This window comes from Aphelocoma coerulescens, chromosome 3, assembly GCF_041296385.1.
Source record: "Aphelocoma coerulescens isolate FSJ_1873_10779 chromosome 3, UR_Acoe_1.0, whole genome shotgun sequence".
In the NCBI taxonomy this organism is placed as follows: domain Eukaryota; kingdom Metazoa; phylum Chordata; class Aves; order Passeriformes; family Corvidae; genus Aphelocoma; species Aphelocoma coerulescens.
This window is the reverse complement of record NC_091016.1, coordinates 87,665,754-87,692,125: the sequence shown is the minus strand read 5'-3', so window position 1 is coordinate 87,692,125 and position 26,372 is coordinate 87,665,754. Positions and strand designations below refer to the sequence as shown.

Sequence of the window (26,372 nt, the reverse complement as noted above, 5' to 3'; positions counted from 1 at the left end):
TTATGATCACTTGCATAGTGAAAAAGTACTGCTTTTGTCTACTAGTGTGCTCAATTAAAAAGGAATAGCACATTTTTCTTTTTCACTTTGCCTGAATTGAGAGGCTAATGTGTGTCTATCATATATTTATTTCTATCTATTGGCAAATAAGGTCAATGATTAGGTAGTTTAAAACTCATGTGTGCCCATATCCAGTCTTACAGAGATTACAGGTAGAGGATGACGGAAGGCCTCTGTCCTCAGCTAAGCTTCAGCGAAGAATATGAGGAAATAGAACATGAAGAATATGGGAAAAAGAAAGCAGAGCTGGGCATGAAGAAGACATTGATCAAAAAATTGGCTGATCCTTTCAATCTCAGATTAGGGTATAGGTGGCACAAGTGGTGGGCATGCTCCACTGGACAGGCATCAGCCTTGGCTGGCTCCCTGGCCAGGAGTCCCAAGGATGGATAACAGAACCCCAAGCTGAGCACTCACAGAAATTTCTGCAGGACACAGAGATGTCCTCCAGGAGAGGCCAACTCTCCCGGCAAGAGATGATAAATCAGCTCTTCACTGAACAGCAATGATACACTGAGTGTAAACACAGAACATTCCGTAGTGTGCTGGGTTCCGGCTCTACCTTCCTGAATTCACTGTGTGCTTTGGATGATTGCAAGAAACTCTGGCATTAATATTTCATTTTTACTTTTTTCCAAGTAAGGGAGTTTGGCCTGGTTTCTCAAGCCAAGTAGGCCACAGTTCTGTCAAAATGATTGGCCTCCAGGAAGCCCAGTGTAACTGAGCGAAGTCAAGAGACTCCCACAATTTACTGTTCTGTAGAGCCCTAAAGGTTTTCTGCAGATGTAACTGAGACATTTACTTATTGAATTTTGGTTTGTTCACTCATGGGCATCACAAGAAAGAATTGCATTTTTATTTACAGCTTTGCAATCACTGCTAGATTTGTAAAAGAAAGATGATGTTATATTTCATGTATTCTAAATAGCAGAGAAGAAAGAATTTGAGCTTGGTGAGAAATTCTTTCTTCTTATGAGCACTGCATGTGGAGATAGAGCTTTAGGCACATTCTTTCCTAACTGCACAGCATTTAAATGTAATTAAGTACAGTCACTTGTACCAACCAATCATGAACTGTATAACATAAATAGATCTCTGTTAACCTCTTCTATCAACAAAAAATGATACCTTAATTTTAAAATTGTTTTGCAGGATTTTTAACAAGTAACAATACGTTTGGTTTAGAATATTTTAATCTGTCCTTGAACTATAAAGTTCATTGAGGCATTACCAGAAAGTTGTCTCTTAGGTTTTTTATTTCATTAACAGTTATGATCCTGAACAAGATTAGGCACAGTCAGCTAGTTTGTAGCAAGCCCAAAATTCATGGTCTTTTATTAAAGCCTTCTTCTATATGTAGGAGACACCTTATCTCATACTGAGATGTAAATTCATTGCCCTGCTATGCATATCCAAAAGATGTACCCGTTCATTCACTGCTATCCCACTTTCACAACAACAGCTGACCTGGTATGTAATTGGTTTATTTCCATTTGCATCAGCTTAATCAACTCAAATAGGTGATTAATTAAAAAAACACCCAATTCTTGCTAACTAAAAGAATTTTTCCTGGATCTAGCCAAGCTAGATCCAGGAACCTCTCCTGAACTGTGCTGCTTAACTGATAATTATTCAGTGACAGAATCACTGGAGCCCACCACATACATTATTGGAATGACAACAGGAAACATGAATCTTATTCCCAAATACTTATTCCCTTCTGGAAGGTCAGCTGTGTTCCCTTGGGCCTTTATTTTCCTGTAATCATGGTTTTTTGGAAAGTGATTTGAAGTCTTCAGGTGAGAAATGCTCTGCAAATGTTACATATCTGTAATAAAAGTAGGCCTAATGACCACTTCTTTTCCCCTTAAGGGCTTCGCATGGAGCCAGCATCACCCATGGAGATGGTTCTGCGGGACTTTGCTGGTGTTTTTACCCTATGAATAATTGCAAGATGGGATCTAGGTACCTGTTTATTGTTATAAGCCTGTGCTGAGACTTGTACATCTAAATGACAAAAATTCAATCACCAATGTAAATTTCCTTATTACTTATGCTCTGTGCATTGCCAAACAAGCTTTTGCCTCCTGGTTGCTGCAATGACATTTTTTACAAGGCACTGCTGCCTGTGAGACCAGATGACAGTGCTAATGACCCATGTCCTTGTTCTCTGCTTCCCTTGCTTACGCCTCTTGTTTCTCCACACTCAATTAAGGAAAAGGAATTGAGGTTAATATTCCCATCCTTGAAATTAAATCTACCCTTGCCCCACAGTGCAATTAATGAAAACAACTTGGACACAGAGCCTTTCATCTCTAGTTCACTGGTTTATTTAGTAGGAGTTGACAATGACTCACGCCAATAATTTGTCTGCTGGGTGGCAATCACAGAGTGAATTAGAGACGTTAGCCTGGATTGTAGGCATAAACCTTGCAAAATCACTGCCACGAGTTAACAACCCTGCTGCTCTCTGAGGCAAAGAGTTGTGGTGGCTCTGAGAGTCCTCTGTGTGTCACAGGTCCTCCTGCAGCCTGTCTGCAGACACACAAAGGTTACGCATGGCCTGTGCTGCCCTTGATAATACTAATTCTAGGGGTAATTAAATAAAAGTGGCTATTATACATTAAACATTAGCCTTGGTCCAAATAACAGGGCAAGTTATGCTATGCACTCATACTATGAGAAGTGCTGGTCAATTATATACTTGGTTATTAAAAGATTTTAGAGTCCAAAATAATGTTCAGCAGCAGAAACAAAACAGATGGGTCAAAATGAGTGTAGGTATCATCTCTGATTTTCCACACTGGAAGATGCTGATGACTGGGGAGTCCTTGTGGTATTCACAAACGCTAAAGGCATCTGAAAGTAACCTCTCCTGTATCCACCTGTGTAGCCTCACCTGTAAGGCAGAGAGACCTGTGTTCTGCACTGTCCATTTCAGGACCCTGAATTAGGCTCACAGCTTGATTTACTGTGGAGGAATACGTGTCTCCCTTGCCTGTGAAGCAAGTGGGAGGAAGTGTCTTTGTGAATACTTCTACCAGCCCTCCAGCTACCTGCTCCAAGGCTGAGCTTTGGGAAAATGGTTGGTACGGGAAGAATAGCCACAAACTGAGTAGAGACAGCACCATCCCTCTACAATCTGATCCTTGTTATGAAGGAGGCTGTGTATCTTTAAGCTCACAGCAGCAGGAACATCTTTCATTCACTGCTGCCCTGATACACTGAGCTAGGCTTTCCAAACCCGAGAATCCCCCTCAGCTCTTGTAAATAAAGAGAAACTGTAGTTTTCTTTCCCACATCTCTTCAGACCAAAGCTAGAAAGATCCCCAGAGTCACAGCTTACTTAACAGTCGTGTTGAAAATTTTTGACCTCTGCTGTGCCTGAAAGAAAGGGGAGCCAGCATTAGTGTGTTATCATCACTCACAGAACAACGATCAGATCTCAGCTGATACCATGGGGAATATCAGTCCAAGTAAATACCAGCCACTAAATCACAAATGTTCAGGAGGGCTCAAAGTACTTAGTGTTCATCATCTAATTCTTAAGGGATTTGAATTTATGCCAAGTTAATAAGGGAACAGCATCGCCTGCAATTCATTGCTGTACTGTACAGCAATATTTTATGCAACTGACTACAGTAACACTGATGTTGCATTCAATTTTTGACTAGCTCAAGGAGGCGGCCACTTTTCTTCTCTTGACGTGCTCAGGCTGGACCACAGAGCAGACGATGGAGTCAATAGCATTGAGATTTGAGAAATCTGTTGTGATGATCTTGCAAAAACTTCAAAATGTAGTGTGCTGCTGTGGTGGCTTGAATACAGATGAATAAATGCCTCGCCTGAATGCTTCTGTATTTAAGGCGTATTTTAGAGCTACTGCACAGTTGTCCATTACACAGCAGGAGGGACACTGAACCAGAACATAATAAGTCAGCACTTTTAAACTTCTTTTAAGCACACTTAAAACCATTCAGCTCATCCATCCTGCAAGCAAATAGGGCTCTTGGGACACAGCAGCACTGGCTAACAAAGGGCTGCTACGGATAATAAGGTATTGCACTGCTAGTACGGACAGTTCTTTTGTTTTACCAAGTGTTTCAAAAGTCAGATTTCTTAAATATTAATTAATAGATTTAATTTATTAGTTTAATTAGTATTTACTAGTATTAATTAATTAACAGGTTCAATTTATTCTATTATGTTTTCTTTGGTGGGGAGGGAACAAGAAATTATGAGAAATGCTGTCTTGTGGTGCAAGAAGCCAACAGAAATGAAGAAACATTAAGCAGCAAGTTACTGATCACTATATAACATTCATAAGAAACTTTGTCATTGCAGCTGCTGCTGTGATATTGATGAGACTTTCCTGTGAAATGGGGAAGAACATACCCTTTTCTTACTCTTGCATGTGCTGTTACTGCCATCAATTTGGTGTTCTTCCTGATAAAGATCTTCTGAAAATGGCTCACTTGTTATGAAATCTGCCCCCAAATAAATCAAGTAAGGGCTAAACTTCCCCAGAACCATCTTCTCTAAAATTATATTTATTACTTTCTTTAGCAACTATCTAAACTCTGTACATAGAATCGCAGAATCATAGAATCATTTAAATTGGAAAAGATGTCAAAGATCAAGACCAATCATTAATCCAGCACCGCCAAGTCCAACATTAAGCCATGTCCCTAAGTACCACATGCTTTTAAATACCTCCAGGGATGGGGACTCAGCCACTTCTCTGAGCAGCCTGTTCTAATGCTTGACAACCCTTTTGGTGAAGAAATTTCCAATCTAAGCCTCTCCTGTCAAAACTTGAGGGAGTTTCCTCTTATTACTTGGGAGAAGAGGCTGAACCCCACCTGGCTACACCCTCCTTTTCAGCAAGTTGTAGAGAGCTACAAGGTTCCCCATGAGCCTCCTTTTCTCCAGGCTAAACAACCCCAGTTCCATCAGCTGCTCCTCGTAAGACTTGTGCTCCACACCCCCCACTGAACTTCACTGACAGAGACTAAACTTGTAGGAGCTGGATAGAGTACAGAAAAGCTGTGTGCAACTGGTTATATTTGCATATTTTCTCGCTCTGAGACTGGGCACCGGAAGGAAAAAAATCACCAAAACCTGAGTTTTCAGACAATTAAAACCAAGTTAGATTCTTAATGTTCATCACTTTTTGCACCTTTTGTGATTTAACACAATAGGATTTTATTAAAAAGATACCAAGTTCTTTACCTGAGGTCCTGCTCCAGGAATATTTGGATACAAAGTTCTGCTTTATGGAGGGGAAATTCAGCTGTGAAGGCCAGGTGAAGGCTGAGGTTTGCCCAGGAGCTGCAGGTTACATAGTCCTAAACCCACGTAATTAAAGCAGCTGAGATGGAAAACTCAGTTTGACCTCTAGCACTTTTTGGGGGGATCATGGCAGAATACGCAAAATTATCAAAAGCCAGCTACATTAAACTCCCCAGCTGTGTTGTTAAGGCTTTTTCCTCTTTTTCCTTTCAGGTCTGAGAACTCAGAGCACCTAGGGAAGAAACCATGAAAGTCTTCACCACTTGTTTCACCACATGGCTCCTTTGGCAGCACACTCAGAGAAGGGCTTGTGCCGAGGCTACAGGCAAACTTCCCTGATCCTGAGATGTGGGATAGAGTGCACTCAATGACCCTCACCCCAATTTTTTTTTTTTCCTCCCCAAAAAATAAACCAAATCCCTCCTCAGCCATCTCTTTGGAACTAGGATTTTGGATAAGCATAAAATTATCACTGTAAATCTCACACTTCACAGCAGTTTTGGTGTCTGCCAGAACTCAAGGACACTTGGAGCAGTGGTTAAAGGCTGCTGATGAAAAGCAGCAGCCCTGCTCTCACCACCAGCCCTATAACCTCAGCCGTGGCACTGTGCTCTGGTGCAAAGCCCAGCTGCACTGACCAAAACAGGTCCAGGCACTGACTCTTCTTCTGAGGTTGCATCCGAGCACTTTCCTTTCAGAAGCAGTTTCTTCCCGGCAGCCCTGCAGCCCCAGGCAGCCCTCAGAGGATGAGCTGAATTAGCTGCACCTCCTACCTCATGAACAATTCCCAGCAGTGCCCAACCACTTTGCTAATGATGAAGGTCATGTAAGAAACTCGAATAAGAATCTGATTTGCACATACCAGGTTTAACTTTCTGGAGACATCTGTACAGGGACACCTCCAGTGACAGACATAGGCAGGCTCCCTGGGACCTTGGGGAACAAAAATGCTCACAGGAATACTTCCACAGTGGTGGCTTTGCAAATACGGATATCCCCAAATGATAGGATGATTCATTCCCTCCTTTAGCCTAATCTTTGTAACTTTGCCTGTTTTTGGAAGGGCGTCTGAGTAGTCTAAAGCACCTACTGTGTAGATACAGCAGCAAAGCTGTATGAAGGGCTCACCTCCTTTTCTTAAGCACCTTTTTGGCCACCCCTCTTTTCACACCGCAGGAGCTACCAGGTCAGTCATGTGGCTTTGCACATCACTCAAAGGTGGCCACAGTTGTGAAGTCCACACTGCTACTCTGACAAAGAAGAGGAATAGAGCCAGACAGCTCTTAGGCATATCCACCTCATCATAGAATGGTTTGGGTTGGAAAAGACACCATAAAGTGTCAATTTTCTGCTATAAACTAAGATTTTGTTCCATTGCACATGCTAATAAGCCCATAGGTTATATGAATGCAAGTCACCACTTGGTCCTTTGCCTAATTACCACAGGAGAGCAGTCTATATATAGTTACTCTATCGTTTTTCCTGTTCAGTATCAGTGTGAGGGAAAAGCATGACCAGGAAAAGAGAAGACCATTGCATTTCCACCAGGCTGCACATCAGTGCTAGTGGATTCACAGAACAGGTAAGGTTGGAAGGTACAACAGTGGGTCACCTGGTCCAACCTCCAAAGGTCTCCTAGACCATGCTACTCATGATTGTATCCAAACATCTTTTGAGTATCTACAGTGGAGAAGACTCCACAATTTCTCTGGGCAATCTATTCCAGTGCATGTCCACCTACACAGTAAGGAAGCTCTTCCTCATGTTCAGGTGGAACTTCCTGTGCATCAGTTTCTGCCCATTGCCTCCTGCCCTATTGCTTGGCACCACCAAGAAGAGCCTGGAAACAACCTCTGACACCCTCCCTCACATACTGGTACAGTGATGAGATCCATTTTTAGCCACCTCTTTGCCAAGCTGAAACAGGCCCAGCTCCCTCAGCCTTTCCTCATAAGAGAGATGCTCCAGTCCCACAGTCCCATCATCATCTTCACTGCCCTCCACTGGACCTGCTCCAGGAGCTCCAGGTCTCTTTTGTACTAGGAGCCCAGAACTGGACACAGCACTCCAGATGTGGCCTCACCAGGACTGAGTACAGAGGAAGAATCACTTCCCTAAATCTGCAATACTTTTTCTAATGCACCCCAGGACACCACGTGCCTTCTTGGCCACAAGGGCATTGCTGGCTCTGTCGTCCACCAGGTCGTTTCCAACCTTAATGATTCTGTGATTTTATGATGTGCTCCTCTCCATCGATCTTTAAAAAGAAATGGTTCTCAAGTGTGTGGATGTTTTTATTCAAGTCAGAAGGGGAGTACTGACAAACTATGTGGATTTATGAAGACACAAGCCTGCTGTATCCTTTAGGGTATCTCAAATTTTTAGCTACTTAGTTTAAAGCACACAGCTATGAATAAGTCTTTTCATCATTAATGCTTGCTTAGGCTAAAGCCTTAAGATTAGCAGTGCTCGAAGTATTTTAAGACAGTATTTTATTAATAATTAAAAATTAAAACTACTTAGTCTAAATTTGGTTTTAGGTTCAAAGTTAAAACATTTGTAGCAAATCTCTCCAAGTTCAGCGGGAGATCTCAACTGTCCCTGCAAGAAGCAGGAAACTGCTACAGGGGCACAGAAAATAACTGATGCACTCTCACACCTGTATTTATCTGCCTCTAGAGAACCTGATCTTCACAGGCATAAGAATATCACCCATCTAGTGACATTACTGAAGTAAATAGAAACTAAAGAAAGCTCTGATTTGGGAAAAGAAAGAGACATCTATCAATTCTGATTTGAAATATGCAGCTCTCTACAGAATCACAGAATTGATGAGGTTGGAAAAGACCTCTGCTATCATTAAGTCCAACCTATGACTGAACACCACGTCAATCAGACCATGGCACTAAACGCCATGTTTAGCCTTTACTTAGGCATCTTCAGGGACAGTGATTCCACACCTCCCTGGGCAGCCCATTCCAATGTCTAATCACCCTTTCTGTGAAAAAATTCCTCCTAATGTCCAAAGCAAACTTCCCCTGGTGTATCTTCAGACTGTGTCCCCTTGTCCTGGCACTGGTTACCTGTGAGCAGAGGCTGACCCCCACCTGGCTCCCTCGTTTCAGGTAGGTAAGAACATGTGAGTACATAACACTGTGTTTATATTTGCATATACATCTATCTACATGGGTTTACTTTCCTAAAATCCTCCTCATCAACCAGTTCACCAGGGATAGCTGTATTCTGAGGGATTAGGTGTGCCACACCTTTTTTCCTTCCCCTTGTTCTTTTTAAACTTTCCCTGCAAGTTGCAGCATGGGACCTGAAAGGGTCAAATTGTTCAGAACACTTCAGAACAGATCTGAAGCACAATTTTGTGTTCTTCACAGGCAACGAGACACTTATAGGGGTTGTCCCTGTCTCTGCTATGGCAATGGAACCTTTCAAACAGTAACATCCACTATGAACAAAACAGAGAAGTTCCAGGGAATGGAAGTTTTCTGAATTTAACAACATGAGACAAGCACTTATCTCTTTGCAGAACATCCACAGGGAAGATGTGGCATTCTTAAAATATCTTTATACTCAGTTATGAGTAAGACTATTCATCCTACACCCTAGTTCTGCATACAGGAAGGGACGAGCTCATACCAGAAGAATTTTTTTTGGCAGTGGGAACAACTGCACAATGATTATCTTCCACCCAGTGTGGGATTCCATGAGAGATCACGGATGCTCTGGCAAGCGTTGGGGCATTACTACATGTTTGTGGAAGTCTCTCAGCTTTTATTAATTAGATTCCTGACAAAACAGTAAAATGCTGTAACAGAAAGCCACACTGCTCATTCCTGAATCATATGAAATCATTTACCATTTTATGTACAAGTTTTGAATTACAATCTTCAACTCCTCATCAGAAAAAATAACAAACCAAAAAGCCTAAAAAAGCATTTTTGGAAAAACTGCATAGTATACAGAAGCATACTTCAATTGCACAGTATCTTACAGAACACAGACTGTAACAAAAAGCAGAGCCTGTTACCTTTTCTGAGAAGGCAGTGCCCAGCCAAAACTAGATGTTTCATCTCCATTATTAGAGGAACAGTTTTAACTGGACAGAAAAGTACATGAAAAAAGTTCCTGAACAGTCCAAATAGTTTAACAGAAAAATGAAAGTACATTTGTAAACAACTTTAAAACAAGAGCCTTGTGAAAACAATAAAGGTCACTGAAAGTTAAGCTGTTAAACTCTTCTGAGCCCAAACTGCTGTGTTTTACCCTTACAGGTTTTTTTACGATAAACAAATTTTGTCATGTGGAAGAAAACCTCAGTGAGAAACCTGGGCAAGTATTTTTTAAATTTTTGGTGGAATTAAGAAAGGGACAATTTGAAGGTAAAAGGCCAAGCTCCAAATTCCCTTTGAAAATTACTAGGGTGATAAAACCAAACTACTGACTGAAGCCAACAGTGCACGGTAGCACAGCACTTATTTTATAATCCGAGACCCTTTTTAATGTAAACCATGAAAAATCATAAGCAACTGCTAGAAATTACTTTAGTATCATTAATTTATCACTGCATTCACTTTCACTATTCAAACCTTGCCATAAAGTGACTTTTCACATACAACACCGATTTACCTTAAGCGTATCTCTTTTACTACATAGCAAAATGTAAAAACTGTCCTGGGAAATGATTTTGTGTATCAATACCTCTGAAGCTGAGCATCAGTATTTATGCTGCTCTACTTAATGCTTCAGCATATGTTAAGTAAGCTGCTGATCACTGAGTGTCTCCATTTTGGTAGGTAGACAGATGTATGTGAACAGCAATGCTTTGGATAACTTGTGCTATTCCTAATACTAGAGCTATTTTCTCCCCCAATTCATTTTGCTATAAATATGTGTGCCCTTAAGTTGATCCCAATATCAGTTTCAGCTAACTAATCAAATTATCTTGCAAGGTTTTGGGAATGAGAACCCTTCCTTTATTGAAATAAAATGAGGGAAAGCTTTCTAACTCCCAAAGGTTTGCCAACAATAGATTTATTTTCAAGACAGGATGTTCAGTAAGTTGTTCGTCATCTTTGCTGTTCACAGATAAGCACAACAGTATTAATGGTTTTATCAAGTAGGCAGGAAGGGAAAGAGAAAATAGTGTAAGGCTTTTCCCCTTAAGATTTTTCCAAGTTCTGCTTATGGGTTCTCATGAATAACCATTCATCTGAAATAAGTGTATTTCAAATTTCAGATTACTTCTCTTTTATTTATAGGGCTCAGCAGCTAAACTTCAATTTCGTATTTTTCTTTTGCAAAAAAGTGTTATTAAAACCCTGCCTGTAACTGAGTACATCAAGAACTTACATAAATATGTAAGGAGTAATATATCATTATATTTAGAAATGCCTCATTTTTGTACCAGTTAAAAGTTGATTCATAATCCAAATAATCAATCTGCAATGTAAACAAGTAATTATTTTCTCCTATGTAATAATGGTAAATAATGACACTGAGCATTACATATTCCACTCGAGTTCATTAAATGCAATTCTTCAGTCACAAAGGCAGCAGGCATTCTGTGATGAACTTCCTTTGAGCTATGTTCAAATGAGTGGAATAACTGAGATTCCTGATGGAGATCTAAGCCACTTCCCTCATTTTCTTAATGGTTTCCACTATTTGCATACTCAACTCCATTTTATAATTTGCTATTTAAAATAAATTCATTTCCCCAAACTCTTCTCTCCCTACCCTATCTAAAACAAACTTATTTACATTTAAGGTAAATGCTTTTCACCAAGTAAGCTGTAAGAAAAAAAAACCTCCTAAAACAAAATCAATAAGGGAGCAAAAACATAAAGGGAACAAGTATTTCAAGTTCTGTATTAATTTTCTTTCTGAATTTCCTTTCAAAGATGCTACAGGGACAACAGTTTTAAAGGTTTAAAACACGCTATTACATATTTTTGATTATTTCTCTTTCATACAAGGGACCAGCTCTGTCCAGTGATCACCTTCCTAACTTTTGCCCAGTATTTAAATGAAACTGCATGTCATTCACACCAAGAAAGTAAACAAAATACAGCCTTTTACTTCAAATATTTTATGAATGCAAGATTACAAGAAATATAATAGTCAAAATGCAGGGCTATCAAGCACTGAACCAAGAATGCTGGCATCAGTTTGCCTACCATTTTGCATGTGGAAAAAATACACTATGTCTACAGGTAAAAGGCATCACTAATGCATCATGAATTACTCTGGTCAGCCAACATCACCTCTGCAGCTTGGTGCATGTTTCAGTTTATTACGAAAATAATCATCATAATAATAGTTTGAGATGAGACACTGGAACAAAACCATTCTTAAACAGGAAAGTTTTTTTTTTTTTGCTCTTACCGAGGTAACACCAAAAACTAAAAATAAGGTCTCACAATTTAGCAGCCTCCTCAACACTTGTTAGGCTAGCCTTCACACAAGGAGCATGCAAACAGCCACTCTTCTTGCTTTAAATTGAGGGCTATTGGTTAATTCAAGTCACTGCTTTTTCACCCTATTCAATTAACGTGTTGAACTGGATGTCCACCTAGGAAAAAGAAAATTAAATGATGTTAAGTGTAGCAGACAAGTACAGATCACACCAAGAAGCTAACACTCATGAGCTGTCATAATAAGGGATAATAATAACAATAAAAAAAAAAAATCAGTCTTTTCTGTGCATATTTTTCATTTGAAAGGTCCCAGGAAATCATGATGTGCCTGGCCGTTTCTGTTGCTGATTTCTGATGACCTCTAATTGTTTTTTGCATTGCTGATAGTATGTTGAGAGACTTTTGTTTTCATCTAACAGCTTTTTATGTTCTTGTACCAGACGGGATGTGTTTTGCTGGTCTTTTTCATCCTGGTCCAGTTCTGCTATTAGTTCTTGTCTGAAATTAAAAAAAAAAAGTCATTGTCATTTATATTCTATTTCTACTTGTGTGTAGATGACTTCATATGTTTCAAATCAGTATTTCATTATCAATCTGAACTCACAGCTGGTGATATTTTGTTTAAAAGAAGTTGACAAAAGAAATGTTATTCTTTAATGTAGTCTGGGGAAAAATTCCCTTCCAAATCAAATCCACATTTAAACTTTAAAATAGCTGAACGACAGAGCCTCAGTCTCTAAAACTGTCCTTTAGATAATGTCTTTCAGATGTAGTTTTACAGGTCACAGTAAAATATCTAAGGAGCCACACAATATTTCATAAACATATTCAACTACAATTTAGGTATCTATATGTACATTTTAAATTTCTAAAAGGCAACTTAAAATACAAAATTGCGGTAATTTTTGTAACTTTTTAGTGAAGTGCTATTTTCTATCTGGACTTGAACTTACTAAAGCAGTGGGAAAGTAGAATCAAGGAAATTACTTCTGTAAATGGCATTTCACATTATTTATGCCACAAACAATATGTTCAATATGTTTTTTTAGCAAAGATTTTAGAAGCCTAAACACAGTGATAATCTTACTATAATTTATTCTGCAAAACTCATGTAGCAGTTTGTTTTACTATTTTGTTATGAGGTGACAAGAAGGCAAGCTGCCAGCAATATTTTTGCAACAAAAGAGCAAAGGAGAAAGCTCATGTTAATTAATCATTGCCATATGGTTTTTAATTACAGTTAAATAAAACTTAATAATTGTATGAGGGCTGAACTAATAACTACCTTAACCAGCATTAAATTCATCCATCACATCATTTTTTGTTTTAACACCTACAGACAATTGCATTCTGACTAAGAAAAAACAGTTTGGAAGAAATGTGAATACAAACTTCCTAAAAAAAAAAAAAAACTGTAGGAATCTAAAAGTAGAGAATTAAGAGTTTTGAAAAAAATATATTTAAAATAATTTATTGGCCGTTAGGGACAACATAAATAAAATTAAGCTATTATCTTTAGCTTCATTATCTCCTCATCAAATCTAAAAATTCTAGTTACATGTGAAAAAACCAAATTGTTCTCAGAATACTAAGCCCAAAGTGAATATGTGATAGGAGTTCAATCTTAAAGTAATGTTTTCCCCCATTCTGTAGGCTATTTCTAGTGTAGAAAAGGTTTACACACACATTTTTCTCATTAGCTAATCCACAAACACCAAGGCAAGCTCCCTATTAACAGCTGCTTGCCTGCAGTGGCTCAGACACTGGTCCCCAGCATGAAGAAAAAGAGCACAACAAACTTGTTATGAACTCAAATTCTGAATCAGCAATAATTTTTGATCAAATACAACAATTTGTGCAGCTGCTTTACTTACACTTGTAAACAATGCATGAAGAAAGAGTCTATTTCCAGTGCACAAGGAGAAGGTACACAACAGCTTTTAGGTCTTAAACTCATGGTAGAAAAATATGAGTGTTGATAATATTGCTGTAAATGTGGTGCTTGACAAAAGTCAGATATACGATTAAAACTAACTGCAAAATGAGTAACACTGACACATTACCCAAAAGTCTATAATCCGTTAACTAAATGATTATCTACAAACTACAATTGAAAATATTTTAAGGGACAGTGTTGCAAATAAAATTCAAAGGTTCTTTAACAGTCCAGGTCTTTCATTTGAGATGAAACAAACATTACCAGTTTGTTACATACAGAGATTTGCCACAACATTATGTAGGACTTGTCCAGAAGAAGAGTCTTGATATTAATTAGAACTTTCAGTAACCTGCTCTAAATATTTCATCTGTACTTAGCAGCTCAGTATTTCTGAGTTTAAGGTTAAAAAAATAATTATGCCCTATGAAATGTTACTTCATAAAGCCAGAATTAACAGTCACAGTGATTATTATTTACTTTTTATTATGTATTTTTATTATTTTACACAGAGTTTGTGTAGAGGAAACACACAGAAGAACACAAAAGGTTAAACACATTTCACTTACTTCCTCTGCAACAGCAATGCAATTTCTGTCTGAACTTTCATATATTCTTGTGCCATTTTGCAGTGCTGCTCAAACACAGCCATAGATTCTTTGGAGTTTGGGCATGGTGCTAGAGGCTGAAAATAAATCAGACATGTTAAAGACTAATGAACTGATATCTAAGTAAATACTGTGTTAGAATGTCTCTGCAGTGTATTTATAACAGTCTTAAAAACAGTAAGCTTTTAAAAATAAGTGCCAAACCATGCCCTGGAAAATATTACTGCACCAATGTCAAAGTTTACTTAAATCTGAAGTTTTTAATCTGACACTTGTCACAAAAATCAAAGCAGTGTTTAATCCCACACACAAAAAATAAAGTGTATACAACAATTTGATTCAGTAACACTCAAGCAAATAATGTCTTATTTTGACAGTCAAACTCAGCTTACATTTGGTTTTAGAGATCATGTTTCCCAGGGCTTGTTTTTAATAGCTTGATCAAACCTGAGTCAACTAATCTCAGATTACATAATATATTTTTTTAGCCTTGGTCAAAAATTAGACAGAACATAAACCCAGGTAAATATCTGGCACTATATTTTGCAGCCCCAAAGTCACACGTTAGAATAAAATGCAAACTTGAGAATCTAATGAAGTGTATATTTATTACCTGTAACTGATGATCTAATGTGAGATACGCCATTGGGATGGAGTTATCTGACCCATTGGTCTCTGTAACAATACCAAGAAAATGTTAATGTATTTTCAAGAGGTAATTTTATTCTTACAGGATAAAAACAAGAATTCTAAGTAATTTCACAATACACAATCTGAATGTGGATAGGCAGATGGAAATAGCAGCGTTCCAATCCCAAGGCAGATGAATCATTTTGTTTTTCTGATAGTTAAGAACATCAAAAGTATGGTCTATCACATCAAGAAGAAATAAAAATTATGGTTATCAACCTACATTTCTAGAAGCCATGTAACAGCACACAGATTTTAAAAATACTATTTTTATACAGTTTGCAATCATTTCTGTTTATAAAAAAATTGCCATTTCATTCTTGTTTATGAAGGATCAGCCAGCCAGCCCATGCATCTAATGACTTTAAAATTAGAAGCTGTGCAAATCAGCTCTGCCAAAGTAAAATAAGCACAACCTCCTGCTCAGTTTTGAAACCTGCTCCCAGTGAGGTCTCTAAGTATCTTCCTCACAACATGCTCTAGGGCATCTTCTCTGCTCTGTATAGATACTTTTTAAGTAGCAAGGAACCCAATAACCAATGCGTCTCCTGGGCATGGCTGCTCTCTTCTTACACTGCAGTTACTCTGGATTTCTCTAGAGCTTTCATTCCAGATTTAGTATGTTCCTGAAATCTTTTGGTAGCCCACAATCTAGGGATCACGAGGTTACTGTTAAGCTTTAAGAGACACAGGAGTAAAGACACACGGAGAAACTACTGATTTTACAGCCGCATAATTGCTACTAGAGGATTATATGGAGGAGGGTAGGTGGGAAAAAAAAGGGGCTGCTTACCCATACCCCAAAAGCACCTGCCACAGAGTAGTCGTGGTAGAGAAACTAAGGTGTTGCCCTCAAAGACTATGCTATTTCCAAGAGCAGCTTCAAAAGGAAACAGAAATAAGAGGGTGGGAATGGAGAAAAAGTAGTTAAGTGTATGCTTGTAAGGAAACTGGAAGGTGGTAAAAACAAAAAAAAAAAAAAAGAAAACAACCCTAAAACCAGAGACTTAATCACCATGGTATCTTAAATGCAATCAACATGAGAAGTCCTTCCCTACATTAGACTATTGCCATATATGAATACTGCTACAATGAAGGAATCATTGCAATGCTTCAGAAATACATAATACATGTAAACACTTCAGATGACATTCCCGAGTGTTTCACCACCATGTCACAGAACTGCAAATTTTCCTTGACTGACCAGATTTGGCTGCATCCTTGTTTTAACACTTTGCTTCACTAAATTATAAACGTAGCATCTTTTACAGAAAACCAAAATTATTTCTCTCTTCAGAAATTTGAACAATTCTTTGTGCATGGCCTATATAAACCTAGCAAGAAAAAGTATACATATGGCACATTCTGTATTTACCTGAGTATAAGGAGATTTCTGTGGGCCAGAAAATAGACCTGATTTTTAGCTCCAGTGCTGTACTGCATTTAAGACCAAAAACTTGGCACAAACTTTTGTTGCACTGGCTTATGATATGCAATTTTCAGTTCCCAATGAACTACTGACTGTGTAAGAGCTTGCTTCTGATGTGAGGCAGCAATTCCCGTTAGTGCTCACTGCCTAAAGCAGCTCGGGATCCAAGAGGGCACAGGGTGGGCTGTTGCAACGGGCAAAGGCTTGGGGAAGTTATGAGTGACAAGCACTGACTGTGGTCAGGCAAAGCAACAAAGGACAGAAAGAAGAAAATAGAGAAGTGAAACACAAGAGTGTGTTGTCCTCCCACAAACGTGGGGAAAAAAAAAGTTCATCTTACATAATTACCTTACATTTGGTAAAACACAAGTGTGCAATTATACATACATATTTATGTATATATTTATATATGGTCGTGCAAGAGTCAGTCACCACATGAGTTTCCATTTTGCAGTTGGTTATAGAAAAAGTCTGATCATCCAAATGAAAAGGATCACAAGAAAAAGATTACAGAATCTGAGACTAAGTTTAAGATTCAACACGTACATTTCCATAAAAAAATGTAATTTTTATTTATATTCTAAAAAGGAATTTGTGGGGATCCATTGTTTTCCTGCAGTCCAGTACTGGTTCTTTCCATAACAGAGTGCATTGACATTTAAAATCAAATTGAACTATTCAATTATCTTTATTCTTAATCCTATTTCATAACAAAAGAACAGTGATGCTACAGTAGAAGTATTTACAATGTTTCTGCAGACACGTTAGTTCATTTAAAACCAGTAATTTTGTGTGCTCATTTACATTCTGCATAAGCAAAATCACAACAGAGATGATAGATAGAAGTAACCTACTCCAGCTGATACTCACCTGCATAACATTTAATTCCAGATGTCCGGGCAATGAAATCTTTAAATGTGCATTCAAAATACAAATGGGCAAGACTAAAATGTTCCAAGATGTCTGTTCCCCTAATTCCCCAAAACCACACTAGAGTAAAAAACCGGTGCTAACAAGATCTTTATTAAATATTACTACCACTGTAATGTACAGTAATTTCTTAAAAGCAAAATACTTACAAGTTCATGTAACTTAACAGTCTATAAAAAGGCATTCTTAAAGTGTATGTGAAGCACAAGGCACTAATGTAATGACTGGATTTAAGCAGAACTTGAAAGAATCATGATCTTCATTGCTTACTTTTATTTATGTCTGAGCACATACCCCACACCACAATCAAATAAATATCTTAACTTTTTTACTGGCAAAAATATTAAGTAATGGACAAAGGATTACCTGCATCATCCGGTGTCCATGGATTACGTGTTGGCTTTTCAGAGGTTGGTCCCGAGGTAGTGATCATTCTCACACTAGGACTAGATGATCTACTGCTGTTTCTACTCTCCTGGAATGACAAAATAAAATGAAATGACAAGTTAACAGAAGATTTTTTGAGAAGTTCATTACGAAGAAAAAAAAAGCTGAAGAAATCTGAACCTATAATCCTCCAAAATGCTCTCCCTCCCCAAGCTTTTACCCTGAATGCTCTCCTAATGGTTTGGTCAACTTTACATGCATTGCAGGGATAATTTCATCCCCATTTTTCCTCCTTTACTGTGTAAAAGAAATGGATACAATTTTGCTATTCAGCATAATAAAAAGCAATGCTGAACAACGTGTTCAAGATCTTTATAGAAAATCATGACAATATGCCTAGTAATTTTCACACCATCATTCAGTGAAATCTAGCAGCTCCACAACATAAGGAAGAAATAAAGTTTGTTTCCAATGTTTAATCAGTGAATGGAACTACATTCAATTGAAGGAATACAGCTTAGTAGCTGCACTAGACTACTGTGTATTAATCTACAGTTTTCTTCTGGTTCTTTTGTTAACTCAGAGGTTATGTGATTAATCTTCAGAAAACATGAAAAAAGAGCTTAATCAAAAAGGATCAGTCAATTGAAGCACATCAATCAGAAGATGAGTACATTCTCCCTCATGAAGCAAATTAAGAACTAAACAGAAATTCGGAAGGATGTTTTTTCATGTACTGTTTGACTCCTCCAATCCTTTTGTTTACCAAAGCACAAAAACATAATAGACATTTCATTATTCTACTAAGCTGCTTTTTCAGAAATGTTATTTGCAATACATATGTTTCTATTTCCCCTATCCCCTCAGTGACATTAAATTAACACAGTAAAGGATTTAAGACTATAAGCCCCAGCCAAGTTTCTCAGAAAAAACGAAGTAAAAAGATGCTATTAAAATACAACTATTTTCAAGGTGATGTATTTATCATGAAATGATTCATTAAATGACTCAATTTTTCAAAAGAAGCACTCAAATATATGTTAACTAGAAACTATATTTCTTTACGACTGTTTCCAAATATCCTACTTTAAATTAAGTTTTAAAATTCAGGATTTCAACCAAGTAATGATCCAAAGAATAACAAGATTATACACACTGAAAGATCTATTATTTCAAATGCATAGTCTTTCTTCTGCAATGTTTATTAAGCATTTTGTGTTTTACGTTAACAGCCAGAAACAGGACATTAAACTGTAGAAATAATCTGATGGATATTATTGAGATGACAGCATCAGACATTTTGAAAAATCTTTTGTGTTGGAGTCTTTTGTTGGCATTAAGTAATGTTTAAGTTGTCGAGCTTACTGTTAACGTCCTCAGATATGAATGATAAACACACCCTGCTGACATAAAAGATTAGAAAATAGAGAAAGCACTTGTAACAGCTTTTAAGTCCTTTAAGCAAAAAGAGAGTTGTTGAGTATCTATAGTGGATAGTGAAGGTCACCTGAGAAATACTCTGGTTACAGTAGCTACTCAGTGCTTTACCAGATTGTTTTGGTCCATCAACCAAAATATATTTCCTCGATATCACTATTTACATGAAATTCAGTAGATATAGAAATGAAGGAATCACATCTGATGCATATCTAAAAAGCACTACAAAGCTGAAGGGAAGTTCCCCAAACTGAACACAGGTGAGATTACAGTGTTTGAGCATATGTTGAGTGAGATGCTTCAGGCCTCCTGGATGGCAGCCCTTCTGACAGGTAAACCAGTGTCTGTACTTTAGCAATCAGTTTCTGCTACCCCTTCATCCTTGCTTCCTCCAGACTCGCTAGCAGGTTACTTTCAAATCGTCTTTGCCAGGTGGTCAAACCCACAGGCATTCTTAGCTTCCATTTCTCAAAGACTTGCAATCTTGAAAAGCTGGCACACTCTGAGGAATAACCCCCTCGAAGTTTAATTTAAATAGGCAACACAATTTAAAGAAATCATCGTTACTAGTCCTGTTTCCTCATCTGTGAATTTTATCTTGCTGTGAAAGGGGAGAAAAAAACCCGAATGTACATCTGTGACAAATTTCACAATCTCACGGACAGAATGATTCATCTGTATAATATCAGATCCCCAAATTATCCCACTTAGCTTGCATGCACGTGGGCATGTACATTCTGACCTTGCTTCTCAACTGTTCATGTCAGTACATAGTTTTCTTTAATATATTAATTTTTTTCACTTCAAAGTAAACTTTAAGAGCTACGAAGGCCCAGCAACAATTACGACATCCCCTCTCCCCCAAAATACCAACAATACCAAAACAGAACAAAAAAAAATGTTTAAAAGAGGTAGCAGGTAGTTTTGGTATTTATGATAGTACTATGAAAGATGATGTACCAAAACAACCAAACCAATAAAAGATACACAGGGAAGGAGAAGGATACCGCACTGGGTATCTGATCACAACCTGCAGATCTTGAGTCATTATGCCAGATATGTTTCTCAGTATCTGTATAAAACATTAAATTTTGTAAAGACTGCATGCAGCATAAATAGCAATTTGCTGTGTTCCTTTAAGTCCCCAAAAACAGTACTAGTTGCAGTCAGAGTCCGCACATCTGTTTCTGTGTTACAGAGGTGTTAAAGCAAGAGCAACAGTGCTAGACAGAGGACGTACTAAAATGTTTTGAAGTGCATGTACAGGGAATAGGCACAAGAAAGAATTCAGTGCAAAAAAAAAAAAAGATAAGATATTAATAGAGAATCACAGTATAGAGACAGAAACAAAGGAAAATGTAGCATTTGACTTTAGAAGGGAACAGTTGCATCAGGGCTGCTCATGTCACTTAGAGTAAGGACCAGTCTAAGGTCCCCCAGCACTATAATCTGTGAAAATTCAGACCTAAACACGTTCTGAACACAAAATCACTCCAACAGCTGATCCAAAGATGGAAAACCTTTCACCTAGCAAATTTTCCTATCTAAACTGTTGATGCTGAGTAGTAAAACCTTCAGTAAAGCACTATTAGTGTCTACTGTTGAGAACACCAGTAAGAGCAGTAAGTGTCTCAACAACATAAACAAAGTAATTATCAGCCATTCAAGCCACACAAAAAATTCTCCTAAGAGCACACAGAAATAAAATAGACATACAATCATAAAACACACAATTAAATTAAAATAGACAAACAGGCACACAGGAAGACAAGAGTCTTGGTCTACCCCTTTCAGGTAAGCACACAAACTTTGGTATATGTATTATTAAATATTTATTGTATGTTTTTATATATATAGAGTATATATTTTTATTGTATATTAATTAATCTTATATATACATATATTTGAATATTTATATCCAATATTAATGTTTTCCTTCACCTTAAGAAAAATTCCATTCTGAATTGGAAAAACCTTTCTAATGAAAAGCCAGTAGTTATAACAGAATCATTTTCTATTGACACAGCAGCAATTTTCAGGAAAAATATGTTCAATAAAAATATTTCTGATCAGCTTTACTGTGTCAAATAGTTAAAAGCCAGAAAAGAGACACCATGGCAATCCTTCAGCTTGAGTGGGATAGGGCCTTTCCCAGCCTGGGTGAGGGAGCAGAGGCATGCAGAGCCACGGCTGCTTGGTGAAGAAGGCTGTGCTGCAGAGTGGGTGTAAGGGAGAATGGAATGCAGGGAAGAAGGATGTTTGCAATGAAGGGAGGGAGGGGGAAGGGGATTTTCACATTAGAAAGGATACCCTATATATGGTATAGTGCATATGAGGAGACTGGATAAACTGACCAGAGCTATGCCAGTCAGATGTTTTTTCTGCTTTAGCTTGTAGATTGCTTATAGAGATAGCAGTTCAAAACTTCTAATAAAAAATCAAGGCACTGAGGTCTAGAGCTATAGAAACCCATACAGATGAATCTTAAGTCTTTAGCTGTAATTCCATTGTGCTTTGATTCCTCATTGTTTTCCAATTTTTTTTTTTTTAATATACAAGCATGTGTACATCAAAAGTTAGCATTAGTTTCAGTGGACTTCTCTATCTCTCCTCCCATCAAAAAGGGGATAAAAATTCATTATTTGTTTATATGGATAGTGCAAAAATGTCTTTGAAACTGCATTTTTCATGCCTGTTAAAATACTATGTTTTCCAGATTTTACTATAATGTTTCCAAAGCAACTGCAGGAGAGCAACAGACAATTGTAATTCTTCCACTTACATTTCCAATATGTACACTATCAGAACCAAGAAAGTAAAATGTGACTCTGGTTTTCTATAGACCCACATGAGAAATTGGTGAGGTAAACATAAAACAAAATTTCTGTATCCTTCTGTTCACAAGAACAATTTAGCTAGAACATCCATGCAAGTAGTCAAACAGCTTTCTAAGAAAGATTATTATAACAGTTATTAAGATATGAAGCAAATGATGAAAATCTGAAATATTAACCATTCATTAAAATGAACAGAATGAAAACTTTTAAATACAAAAGCTGTAATTAAATATATTCATACATCAATCAGCACAATTTGGTATAACTGATGTATTGTCACTTAATTTTTTCCCCCAAGTCTTGAATAATTTTAATTCTACAATTAACTGAATAGGCTACATTGTTCCCTAAATTTTGCAGATTAATTTCTTTCTAACAAACCTGTCTTCTCTGAAGATAATAAATGTATTTCAGACTTGTTATTTTCTGATAGACGTACATAGTAAATTTACTAATACCTACAGGATTGATGAGGTTTCTGTGGCTATCACACTCCACAGAATTGAAGAAAAATCAAAGGTTATCTCCCTGGTAATTACACTCCCCAAGAATTACCACCTATTTGAGATTATTGTAGTAGGTTGTTTAATATGGAAATCTGATTAACCTGATGAATATGCTAAGCACCAGTATCCCACATTCAAATAATACTAGGGATCTCAAAATTGCTAATTCACACTAAGTACCAAATAGCCTCTGTGAACTATTGAAGCAATCAAAACCAGAAAATAAACACATCTGAATGAAGCATTAGCTATACTTTTCTCATTTAAAATTGAAATGAAACTAGGAGCATAATATGTAGCATACCACTGTTTCTGTTACCATGGCATTTACAATACCAGACAAATAGCTATGTTATTATAAAATATCTTTTTGAAATAGCGTTTTTTTTAAACAAAACTTTGTGACAATACTCTGCTGTAAACCTTTCATGAGAAATAGAAAGATATTTCTGTAATTTACTATTCAGGATTCAGAGATTGCTATTAAATAACATTTATGATACTGATGCACATGCTCTTTATTTTCATGCAGAAAGTGAGTCTATATATAATTGTTTTAGACAGTAAGTAGTAATTACAACTGTTTTCTACATACAGAGAAACAAAAAGGCTTTCCTGTGTAACGTGCTCTCAGCTGAATTAGGCGGTACACAAAAAACATGTGTACATAAAAACGATAAATACTGCATAAGCTATACAGAAAATGCTTCTCATCTAGAGCTCATTCATAGTTACCCTCACAGCATCTCATTTCAGTGCAATACAAACACTACAGTCTGCCAAGCTTCCACATCATTCCTATGAAAGCATCAAAGGTGAAGAGTTCCAGATCGATTCCCAAGTACAGATTTGGTGCTGACTTTGCTGAAAGGCAAAGAAGAGATGAGAAGGACATTACCTGACTGGACTCTGTTCCAGCAACACTAAGATCTTGAATGGATCTGCGCCTCTGCTGTCCGTTTCCTGCTGGGAAAAAAAAAAAAAAAACAAAAACAAACCAGTGAAATATACTCAGAACTAAATAAGAAGGGTGCGACTGTTGCAGAGGAGCTTGGAATTTGTACAAATCCACAGAGACAAAGTGAGAGAGGGGGAGAGAGAGACAGCTGCAGAATTTTAACTCAAAACATGCTGGCCTGTCAACAAAAAGTATACCCTAATACAATAACCACTCCTACCACATGAATAGCTGCTGCACTCTACTCCACCATCTTCTGTCACATGTATTTGGTCAGGCTTAGTACTTGGGGCAGGAGCTGATGACGACATCTATTTCAAGTGCGTTACGTTATGGGGATTTCTAAAAGCTAAACCACGAAGATAACAGGCTGCCAGCTTTAACCTGTTGCTCTTTGGCTTGCTCAAGGAACACAGCAAGGACTTCTGCCTGTATGCTGCTCCCCTCAAGAAAAGTAAGAAGTGAAAGCGCTTCCTTCTGGTCTCCTGTCTCCTTCAGAGGAATGAAACTATGTCCTATTCTCATGCTCTGAGAAGTGTGAAAAGGGGACTGTTCAGCTAAATCACATCTCACCATCAACCTATGAAGCACAATGCTGTAATCTTTTCCTCTTCTCCTTCCACCTGTTCACAATTATCCACCAGTGACAGCTACATAAAACAGTTTAAATTTTAGCACTGACATGCAATCAAAGGCATTTTCAGGAAACAAAATCTTCTTAAATATAAAAGGAGATTATGCAACAGAATCTCCCCAGCTACTTTGATTTTTATTACAGTGATTGTTTATATTATCTCTTGAGAGCAGGTCAGCTGTCCAAAAGGAAACACCAAAATGTCCTGAGTAACAGCTGACAATGCTCAAAATTCTTGCTCTTAGCTCTGCATTACGTAACTCTGCTACTGGAGGGGAGCATCTGAAACACGTACTGCAGCCGTGGCAGCCCCTCGCCCAGCGGCCCTGCACTCAGCAACCAACACAGCTCACTCAAAGCCCTGCAAAAGGCATCACATTGCTGACCTTTTAGATACTTCTCATTCAGCATCTTCCCATGACTCCAAGCCTATCCTGACACGTGTTTTGAATTGCAACAGTTACTACAAAAATGTAAGACTATTTAATATTGATTGATATATTTAATAAGCCTTTAAGTTTTTAAATATACGTACTATTACACTTAGGAACACACTAACACAAACCAGCAATACAAAATTTTTAGTGTCACTTTATCAGTTTGTCATGACATTTTAAAATTTATAGAAAGTACTATAAGAAACAAGCATATAAGAAAATCAAGCAGGATTCTAGAACAGGAATATACTTTTTGCTCTGACTACAAATGGATTTGGATTGCAACTGTTCTGTGGTCTTGATCTTTTGCTTCTGAAATTCAGGGAAAATACATACTTACCTAAGCAACAACGGCTAAGTTGTGTTTAATTTTTTGATACTAGGGATCTTGTGAATGACAAATCTATGTCAAAATGTCTGAACTTGTTCATTTGCAGTGAACTTTTTCACTACATAATCATTTAACCAACAAGATTATACATTTAATAGAATTCTGTGCTGTGGATACTTCATCTGGCTGCCACAGCTCATCTCAATATTCAAGATATGTGTGATCCACCCACAACTGATACAAAATTATGTGCACATTTCATTCAACAACATTGTTATAAAATTAGCTCAGCTGAAATAGGCTTGCAAAAATATCTGAAATTCTCATTTCAGATTAGCAACATTTGTGAATTTAAAGAACCCAGCACATGTGTTGCTGAAATATTAGAACATGGCTGCCAAAATGTTAAAATAATCAGGGTGGGGTGCAAGAAAGAAAAGAAAATGCCTTGCGGGAAGTGAAGGGGTGGGGGGGGAAGGAAAGAGGGGCCAAAACTACTGTGTTGTAAAAAATGAACACCTTTAAATGAAATATCTTCAAGTTAGTAGCATGAGGGAAGAGCAAGCTCTACTAGGCAATGCCATTTTAATTAGTGTAACTACTGCAGACATCTGGCAAATAGCTTCAACAAGGCAGAAACAGACTACAAATCAACAATACTTATTGCTCCAGATTCAAGACAAATTTCAATTGAAAAATATACTATACAACACAACAGAAAATAGTTATTTGAAAAGATCACAGCTACTTCTTTGTGCTTTCCTCTCCCAGTTTTGATCTTGCTCTTTACCTCTATGTCCATTTAAAAATAATTTTTTCTCATTATAAAAACTAAGAGATTTGTATATGGACAGAAGTTAATCCACAGTAACTTGATGCACAGTGTCAAGCTTTTGGTGGTTTACAGGATTTTAAGATTAAAAAGCGAATGTCACAAAAATACTTCATGGCCTCAGAAAAACCCATTTCACATAGTGTTGTTTATTTTCTAAAATTAAATTCTAAAGGAACAGGAAACTTCCATCATGTCCTGGCCCACATACTGCAGGCAAAAATAAATTCTACAACTTATTAAAGCTTTTGATCACCACCCCCACCCGGCCGCCAAATATCCAGACCAGCTATGACCTCTTCTCCCTGCCCTTTAGCAGACACTTGCGTCTCTTTTTACACTTTCTTATTTACTCACAGTCCTCTCTTTGCGTTACACACCTACAAGGCTCAAGGCTCTATCACAGTGCAGGGTGATCAGTGACTGTAACAATGGTACAAGACATTTTGAAGAATTTAAAACATTGATCTGAATTCCAGAAGAATGAAGTGATCTGGGAAGACAAGGGTGGGATTTTTGGCATATACTGATTTTAAAAGTACATAGAAAAACTACAGACCTACAGCATCCATAATTCCTACCCACCTTCTAAAGACCCTCTACAAAATGTGTGTATCTTGAGTAATCATTTATGCAG

The 26,372-nt window shown here is 37.5% G+C and overlaps 1 protein-coding gene and 1 long non-coding RNA gene across 8 annotated transcripts in view; one reads left to right on the top strand and one right to left on the bottom strand.

Annotated features, from left to right (window-relative positions):
* The window catches only part of LOC138108454 (uncharacterized), a 33,693-nt gene extending 26,643 nt beyond the window's left edge, over positions 1-7,050 (top strand). Inside the window, exon 4 of the long non-coding RNA XR_011149971.1 lies at positions 1,933-7,050. This is a non-coding gene — a long non-coding RNA (uncharacterized lncRNA). The remainder of the gene's footprint in view (positions 1-1,932) is intronic.
* A 4,368-nt stretch (positions 7,051-11,418) lies between these two features.
* MAP3K7 (mitogen-activated protein kinase kinase kinase 7) overlaps positions 11,419-26,372 on the bottom strand; it is a 44,908-nt gene continuing 29,954 nt past the window's right edge. For 4 of the 7 annotated variants that reach the window (XM_069011138.1, XM_069011135.1, XM_069011137.1 and 1 more), the window contains 5 exons: positions 23,442-23,509; positions 17,743-17,851; positions 14,941-15,002; positions 14,289-14,404; positions 11,419-12,281 (listed from right to left, as the gene is read on the bottom strand). In XM_069011138.1, coding sequence (XP_068867239.1) covers positions 12,101-12,281; positions 14,289-14,404; positions 14,941-15,002; positions 17,743-17,851; positions 23,442-23,509 — 536 coding nt within the window. In that variant the 3' untranslated portion in view covers positions 11,419-12,100. Of the gene's footprint in view, positions 12,282-14,288; positions 14,405-14,940; positions 15,003-15,810; positions 15,898-17,742; positions 17,852-23,441; positions 23,510-26,372 lie in introns of all 7 variants that reach the window. The other 3 variants (XM_069011139.1, XM_069011136.1, XM_069011141.1) reach the window with 2 other exon arrangements.